The following is a 9,205-nucleotide window of genomic DNA, read 5'->3' as shown; positions in this document are numbered from 1 at the left end:
AGCTCTGTCAGTACTGGTCCTCTAGAATGATTGAGATCTATTGTGAAAGTTTGCATCCTCATCCAACTGTGCTATCAGACTAACATCAAAGGCTCCTGCTAATTAGTGGTGGCAAACACAAAGCTCTGGCCTGGATGCTGGTTGTGTACTTGCTGACACAGACAAACATCATCACTGGAGTGAGAAATTTTCACCAGAATAAACAGCACATTCTGACAGCTGCTTGATAAATCAATCCTGTCACTTTTCCTGATTCCACTTAGAGACTCAACATGGAAAAAACACTTGAATATAGTATGATGGAAAAGATAATGGAAAAAAAAAGAGTCAGTTGTTTTTGCGTTTGATTTGTTTATCATTGATTTTAATGTATACACATCTTTGACTTGGCTTCTGTTTTAGAATATTTTAATACAGCAACAATGTTGTTTTCCACATTTACTGCCCAGCATTTTATGCATTATGTTTACAGTAAGAGCGAATACAGTGATTTGTTGTGAAAACATATTATTCAGTCTCAGCATCCATTCTTCCTTATTTTCTTATCTGGGAATGTTTGCCCACTTGTGCAAAACTTCTTGAATTATATTAAATTGTGTAGACAACTCTTGCTCAGCTGATTTCACACAGATTTAGTTCTGGACTCTGGCTAAGCCACTCCTAACTTTTAATTTTCTTTCGCTAATATTTTCATGTGGATCTGACTGTACTCTTGGATTCACAGTAATGGTGAAAAATAAAATCTGTCCTCATTCCCAGTTTTCTAACAACTTGAATTCTTCGGGTCAAAACTGACTACGTTATTATTTCACTTTATTGAAATCAATTTCACTTGAAAAAAATGTAACCTGAGAACATGATGCTGCCACCCCGATGTCTTACTGTGGGCGTGGTGTTCTTTGTTTTGTTCCAAACATGTCTTTGATAACCCTTTCATAACCCATGACTTGCAAGTGTAGTTTCATCAAACCATGACACATTCCTTCACAGAACATTAGCCAGGACAGAATGATTTTTCTTTTCATTTTCTTTTCATAACTGTCCTGCTTATCATAGACATATTGAGTGTACAACACATTGTTGTTCCAAGCAGAATACATCCAATGCTTGTTGGAAATTCCAGCAGCTCCCTGCCTGATAGTATCCTCCCAGATCAGTTTTTCTTTTACGTTTTCAATACTTTAGGGAACACATGCAGTTTTGTGGTGTCATCGTTGTTCCATATTTCCATTCATAACTTATGTCTGTTTTCATTATGCCATGGAATATATAAAGCATTCCTGACTGATATTTTTTGTTCAATGAGATCACTGAGATCTATTGTAGCATCTTTGCTAACTCTACCATCAGCTAAACATTACAGAACAAACATTACAGAAATTAAAAAAACTTGAAGTTTGTTTTGGGTTCATCTGATTCACAATAATTGATTAAATGTATTAATTTATGAAGACTAAACCTGTCAGAGATTTGGTCAAGTGTGTGTCTGACCGAATGTCAGTTCTGGACCATCTCTCAAACATGGTCCAAATCAAAGTATCAGATGTTTGACTTGTGAACATTCACATTTATTTTTGTTTGTTTGTTTTATAGCAAACAAATGCACTCGTATTGCATCAGATGTGCCCTCTTATGCAATACTGTATTAAGATGGGTGCAGATAATAAATTTTCAAGAAAAGAAAAGGAAACATTTACACTTTTTCTTTTAACAATATCTGTAATCTGATTGCTTTTCAGCATCTAAAAAAGTACAGCGTGGCAAAATCAAAGCATTCATTCAATGCTTGAATTCATTCAATATTCAGACAATATTGTCTTATCAGCTTTATGTTAATCTTTAACGTTTGTTTTATTTGCTTTTGCATCACAAACGTAGAACTAGAGGGTAGTTAAAAATGAATATTAATTAAAGTAGTTTCAGACCCTGCGACAGGATGGCGACCTGTCCAGGGTGAACCCCGCCTCTCGCCCGGAACGTAGCTGGAGATAGACACCAGCAACCCTCCCAACCCCATTAGGGACAAGGGTGAACAGAAAATGGATGGATGGATGGATGGATGGATGGATAGTTTCAGACCTGTTGAACTAAGACAGGAATAGATTTTGATTTGAGGAGCAGGCAATATCAAGCATGCACACTGTGCTTTTATTCTTCAGCATGCTTAGACAGAAAGAGTCAGAAAAAGTAGAGCACCTTTAGATGAATTAAAGCATGGTGCCCTCTTACACAGTAACCACCCTCTGTGGCTTGTCTATGTTCAAGCATGAAGCTGTGACTTTCGTCTGCTCTATGTCTTCTGTACCCAAATTCCACCCGCACCCTTTTAGCCCAATGCAAATTCAGATTCAAACCACACTACTAATGACATTCTTGCAGATTTATTTACTTTTTTCTCTAATTCAAGATTCTTACAGTGCCTTAATAGACATGATAGACACACACTTTATAGTGTTGGACTTGATAAGCCATAAATCAACTCAGAGGTTTGACTCTACATCATTTTAACCTGTCTGTAAAACAAGAGATGGTTCAAGGAGAAAAACTTTTAGCTACTGGTTAGGCAAGTGCACTCTCATGAAACACAATCAAAAGATGATCCCATTCCTGTATTCCTTCTTATGTACTTGTGCTCGAATAGTACAGTATTTCTTTTGTTATGAAAATCTGCTTTGACGTTCATAAAAGACGTGTACACTGCTCCACTAACAATATGGTTTTGCTGAAAAGACACACTGACAAGGTCACTCAGCATAGACAAGACAAAATGTTACATCAGAAGCCTGAGAAGTTACGCCTCTGTTAACTTAAACATAGAGGTTTGCGCACAAGGTTGGCAAAGTAAAAATAAGTTTGTGTCCGTAATTTTAGTTGCTTATATGGTGTAAGTTTTGCTATGTTACCTAAACACTCACAGTGATACTGATCTCCTTTTATTAGGTGATATGATCTGAACTTGAAATTTCAGGAGCTGATAGACAAAGATAGCCAATGTAGGACAGATTGGTCGTTAAGATTGTCAAAAGATTTATTTACAGATGACATCACATGTACATACATTGTATGCGTGTATATAGAAATATATACACACACGTGTTCAAGTGTGTCAATATTACATACATTTACATTACTTAGTCTAAATCACCACCCACTATACCCCTGCCTCTTGGGGTTGTAATCACAGAAGTTTACATTATTACATTTAAATAAATTCAAGAACTCCCACATTTGCCCCCTTCTTTTACTGGGGGGCAAAAGATGCCATACAATCGTACCAGCAACAGTTTGAAATTCACAGTGTTATTGTCTCCTCCCTTTCATAAATTTATGTCAAGTATATCAGCACTTAAATCCACAAACTTAATGTGTGAAACAGCTATAAAGATGTTGTGTTTTAAAGTTATATGTATCCAGTAAACGTCTAGATTACATCAGACATGTTCCAAAGCAACAAGTGAAATGAATTAAGTTATTCAGGTGTTATTATACCATTTCTATTCTTTCTAAAAGTGGCCAGTGATATTGAAAAATTATACCTCAGTATGATGCATTGAAAAAAACCCCATCTATAACACATTTGAATGATGTAACTAAAAATATGGTCTGACAACATAAATGTGTTGAATGACTCTTCACTAAATAATTTATTCGAGTTGTTGCTAAATCAAACACATACAAATACTTTTTTGAAAGCCAATTAAAACAAATTTAACAGTTCATCCAGTTTAACTGATTTCTTTCAAAATTCCGTATGCTAAGTTTCAGAATAGCATACATAAGGCACTCAGCAATGTTGAAATATTTTGACTTAATTTTTAAAAGGTATTTCAGTATTATCTCCAAAATATTGCATTTATTCAAAGTAAATCCAGCTATATATATCCAATTAAGGTATTATTTAGGGTAAATAACATAACAATTGAAAAAGTGGCCAATTTCAAAGCACTGTTTTCGCTTTAAATCAGGCACAACTAAAAAAACAACCTTGGCTTGTAGTACACTAACTTAAGTAAACATATTTATTTGAGCTTAGGTTTGTTAAATAATTTATTCTTTCATATTTCTTTATTTTATGTTTGATCTGTTTTCATTTAACAAGACTGATATAAGTATAAATCACAAAGTATGCCTGTATGGTGTGCTATCTTTGTCCACAGAAGTTGGATTTTCTGAGTTTCCAGTTGGAAAAAAACAAGAGTGCCCATTAAAAATCATAATTTCAACTCAAAAAATTTGGAAGTAGCTGCATAATCCAGAGTTCTATGACAAATATGGCTGCAGCACAGATACATGTATGTCAAGGCTGCAAGTATAAAATCTATGAGCAACTCTGATAGTTTGTCTTTCCTTAAACCACTTAGACCGTGTTTTAGGAGACACAAACAGATCACTTAGTGCTGTAAAATCCATATCTCTAAACAAATTCCTTTATTATTTGAACACTTTTAGTGGAGAGAAATGCATAGATTTGTCTTATGCTAATTAGCAATAGTTAGCACCAATCCACCTAATAATTTCTACCAGTTTTCTAACTTGCCCCTAGAAAACACTCAAGTGTGATGAAATTTCCATAACAAATCAAACGCACCACTACAGATAAAATTGATTTAATTTTATAAAATTGTTTTTAGTTTTTTCTTTTCAAATGAATATTGTTTGGGTTTTATTTGACCTGGTTTAAATGAATCAAACAAAACTCTGAATAAAAACTAAATACTTTACATTAAACCAGTCCAGCTGTATTATAACATATAACCACATAACTGTTTTATCTTGAAAGAAAGCCAATTAGCTATATAGATTAACGCAAGTTAACAAGCTGTTTTGTTGTTTTAGTGCAGTTGTTTGTTCATCTGAAACTCTAACATTTAGCTTCTATTACCCAAAAGGAGGCAGTTTAGAACATCTATCTGCATGCTGGAGCAGAAGCAACCTTGATTTCAAATGACACTTGGGTCTTTTACTTATACATAATGCAGTTGTACTTTTTCTTGAACAAAGTTGCTTTAAAGCAAAGTTAAAGTAAAGTGTGTGCTTTGGAAACTTAAGTTTATAATTAGCAACAGTCTAAAGAGACGACAGTGGGAGAACTGTTGTTCCACATAAAGGGTGAGGAGTAAGTCATGTAGCATTGCTTGTGGCACAGTAAGACCATTTTTGAACATTTGCAGCAGAGCCTGCAGCTGCATATTATCAGAATGAAAATGTGATTGTGATAGATACTGTTTCTGAATTTGAACGCTAACAGAGTTCTCAGTACATACATATAAGCCCACAATTCTTTATGAACCCTTAAAAATTGCAACAATTTACTTGACAAATTAAAAACGCTCTTCAACTCTCCAAAGAGTCATAAAGAAGAGTTTACTTAGAAGTTTGCTTTGTTGCTCGCTGCATTTGGCAGCAAATTTTCTTTGGTGATCTCTGTGGTAAAGTTCAGCTACGGGGTTTTGTCTTTAACTCTCCCGGAGCTATAGGAGTTCCACTTTCTTCGAGCAGTTCAGTTCACTGTTGACCAGATGCCACATGTGCATGAGGTCTGACGGGAGGAGCTTGTGCACTACTATCATGTTTTTGAAGAAACAGGGCTCCCGGTTCATTTTACTGTTTTTGTTTTTCACTAAGCCAAATGTCTTGAAGGCATTGTGTTTTACAGGAGTGACCTGCAGCGCTTCCAGGCACATACCCAAGAATACATCGTCAATGGGGTAGATCTCAAGGGTCTCTGCAGCCCAGTGAAGCCTCCTTGCAAGCATCCCATGCATGAGAAACCCCCCGCCTCCAGCATATGGAGGGTAGTAGGTTTTATTGTAGAGAACATGAGGGATGTAATATTTGTTTTCCTTCTTACGAATGGGCTTAGCCTTGAAAATCACATCCCCTACAAACAGGTTCTTGTCATGGCTGCTGCCTTCTAGAAACTCCAAAATGTTCTCCACACTTACAAAGACATCATCATCCCCCTTGAAGACATACTGTACTCTGGGGCAGTAGGTGTGAAACCACTTGAGAAAATGAGTCTCTTTAAGTGTCAGATTGAAGAAACTGTCTAAGAAGTCCCACTGAAGAAGATCTCCATAGATATAGTTCTCATACTCTACAAGTTTTTGATGATTAGCTCTTTCTTCAGCATTTGAAGGCGTACCAAGCAGGAACAAGGTTTTTATCCTCTTCCCGTCGACCAGCTGCTCCTTACCCCAGGTTTTTCGGATGACTTCTCTTCGGTCATGCTGAGTGGCCACCGATTTAATCACCATGAGCAAATAAATCTCCCCTGTGCACTTCTCTGGGTGGTTGAGAATCATGGGGAAAAAATGGCAGTGGCGATAAAGCATGAACTGCTTGAAGTTGTCCTCAAGCGCCCTGAACCAAGCCTGGCTTGACAGGTTGAGGTTGGCACTGCAGTTGGAGCTGGTCACGTCCCAGTTACCGGGGCTGGTGTTGTCGGTAACTCCGGGCTCCTGTGTGGTACCTCGGACTTTGGCCTTTGGCTTCTGCCTGCCAGCCTTCCAGAAGCTCTTTAACCCCAGGTGCAAGCCAGGTCCCTCCTGTGGAGGGTTTCTGGGTCCATCTGCCTGGGAAGCGTGCATACGAGCCATGCGCTCCAACTCAAATGGAGTCCCCATGTTGATGCTGCCCCTCTGGACAACGGTGAGCGCCACCACAGCCAGGAAGAACATGGCACACACCCTCTTGTACACTCTCCAGCGATCTCTGTTGTTCATTCTACAGGAAGTCAAAAATCACAGACAATGTTAGGATTTGTTAACAGTATTAAATAGTACATTTTGATTTGAAATGTATTTGCAAAGTCAATAAGAGGATCAAACTTTTTTTTTTATGTCTGTGTAGATTACAATGCCTTGGTTAAATACCAATTTTTTCCACATTAAAACCACAAACACCCATCCTCTTATGGTCTTTACCTACGTGTCTGTGAAAGGTTGCAGAGGTTGCCTCAGGACACCTTGGACCTGGTGCCAATCACAGAGCTACACACAGACAAGCAGACCAAATAACCACACACACTATACCAAAAGGTAATTTAGAGAGACTAATTCCTCACCACATCCATGGGATGAAAATGCAAACTCCATACAAAAGGCCCCAGTTCAAGGTTCAAACCCAGGACCTTCTTGTTGCTAGACAACAAGGCTGTACCACTATGCACTCAAATGATAAGCCCCTCTGTATATATTTATATATTTTTAATTTTGTATAATAGACCAGCAGCAAAGATAATTGTCAGCTGAAAATATATTTATATATGATTATCAAATTTTTTTACTAAGAAAAAAACAGAATACTGTGGCATGAAGATTTGTTCCCTGGTCAGTAACTCCATTCATGCGTGACTTAATCTCAGTATAAACAAGCTGTTTTGTGAAAACATAAGAGGTTTGTGAGGGAACATCAGCTACTAAAGAGATAACTACAGAGATAAATTTGTGGGGTTGTTTAACAGAGACGGTCATAAAAACAATATCCTAAGCCTTGAACATCTCACAGAGCACTGTTCAATCCACCATGTAAAAATGCAGTAAGACTGGCAAAAATACAAAATCTAATGTCATGTCTACCTAAAATGAAAGGTGTGGCAATAAGATTAATTGGAGAAGCAACTGAGAGGCCAGTGGTAATTCTGGAGAAGCTCCAGAGATTCAGAGCTCAGGTGGGAGAATTTGTTGACAGGACAACTGTTATTTTTGCACTTCCCAAATCTGGCCTTCATTAAAGAAGATCAAGAAGAAGAGAAGGCAATGTCGAAAAAGACCAAAAGACATTGTCTGTGCAGGCCAGGTAAGGGACCCAGCAGCTGAGCGAAAAAACAGTGCACAGAAAAGCATTAATGGACTACATTTGAGCAAATTATATCCACTTATAAGAAAAGCTCAAAAGTTCAGATCAAACTGAATCTGTTGTAAGACTTAAAATGTTTGTAGATTCCCTCTATTTTTCAGATCTTTATTTATTTCTCTGCTCAATAAATCAAATTGAGGTTTGTGGTTGTAATGTGACAAAGTTCAAAGGGTATAAATACTTTTGTAAGGCATTGACAGCTTGAAAATAAAACATATTATGAGTTTCCTGATTATTTGGAATACATTTTTGATACAAAAAAGTTACACTATAATATGTAAAGAAAACCTTATGAGTATATTTCTGTAATAAGTCAGCAAATACAACAAAACCCTAAATAAAGTGCATTTGATCAAAATCAGAACAAAAACAGAGAGAAGCAAACAATGACATGTTTAAAAACGCATTCTGCTTTACATATTTTTACCCCCTTTTGTGCAATAACAATTAAGATTACCGTAGTGGAAAACTCAGCCTGTAGTCTTTATAATCACACCAGTATATAAGTCTTCTGGAAGAACATGTGGAATGCGCTCCAGATTCTCACATTTCCAAAATGTCATCCCCTCTATTCAGCGCCATTGAGACAGTGGCCCCCTTACCTTTGAGGGATTCTTTCTCTTCCCCGCCTCTTAATTATCAACCAGTTACTGAATGTCAGCTCAGAAATATATAAGTGGAAAAAAACAAAACAAAACAAACAAAAAAACAAACAAACATAAAAAACCCCCAAAATAAAACAGAAAAATCCGAGATATCTAGGAGAGGCTCTGTCTTTAAACAGATGCCTTCAGTTTTCTGATTAAAGTGTCTTGAAACAATGAACCAGGTGTGACTTTTAGAAATTGCAAAAGGAAAATAAAATACTTTAATATAGTTGTATTGATAATTACAGATATGTAAAATTAATTTTTAAATCAAATGTAGAATGTTGAACACCTGTTCATATGTTATATGTGCCTTAATAAAATGGCTTTTAGTTTTACTTAACTAACGATGAGGTGTCTCAGTTTCATCTGAATGATTTCTACAAAATATGGGTTGAATGATCTTTTACATATTTTACAGAAAGTCGGGTAGCCTATATAACAATGACTCTAAGCGAGTGAATTTACAGATTTGACGCCAACGTTATCATAAAAAAGGGGGGACAACTTACCTGTTCTGCCTTCTGCTTTAGACGATGAGATCGCTCTACCAACCGAGCCGATATTGACTATTTCTAAAAGTACAACAGGGTTTCCGAAAATCCTTAGAGGTGAATTGGTTCTGATTAAGGAGGCAACTACAGAGAAAACAGATGTGTCATGCGAAACCGTTTTTCTGCGCTCTGATGTCTGCGCAC

The 9,205-nt window shown here is 36.8% G+C and overlaps 1 protein-coding gene across 1 annotated transcript; it reads right to left on the bottom strand.

The window, feature by feature from the left end:
* Nucleotides 1-3,535: 3,535 nt before the first annotated feature.
* b3gnt7 (UDP-GlcNAc:betaGal beta-1,3-N-acetylglucosaminyltransferase 7) lies at nt 3,536-9,205 on the bottom strand. Its single transcript, XM_044129842.1, has 2 exons — nt 9,020-9,205; nt 3,536-6,726 (listed from the first exon to the last, which is right to left on the bottom strand). Exon 2 carries the CDS (start codon nt 6,723-6,725, stop codon nt 5,472-5,474), a length of 1,254 nt encoding a protein of 417 aa, XP_043985777.1. The 5' UTR covers nt 6,726; nt 9,020-9,205; the 3' UTR covers nt 3,536-5,471.

The sequence above is a fragment of the Gambusia affinis genome, linkage group LG10 (genome assembly GCF_019740435.1).
Source record: "Gambusia affinis linkage group LG10, SWU_Gaff_1.0, whole genome shotgun sequence".
NCBI lineage: Eukaryota > Metazoa > Chordata > Actinopteri > Cyprinodontiformes > Poeciliidae > Gambusia > Gambusia affinis.
Note: the sequence above shows the minus strand (reverse complement) of the source record. Positions and strands in the feature narration are given on the sequence as shown.

What these genes read in the sequence shown, in the direction of transcription:
- b3gnt7 (XM_044129842.1), bottom strand. Translation starts at nt 6,725, where the DNA reads ATGAACAACAGAGATCGCTGGAGAGTGTACAAGAGGGTGTGTGCCATG.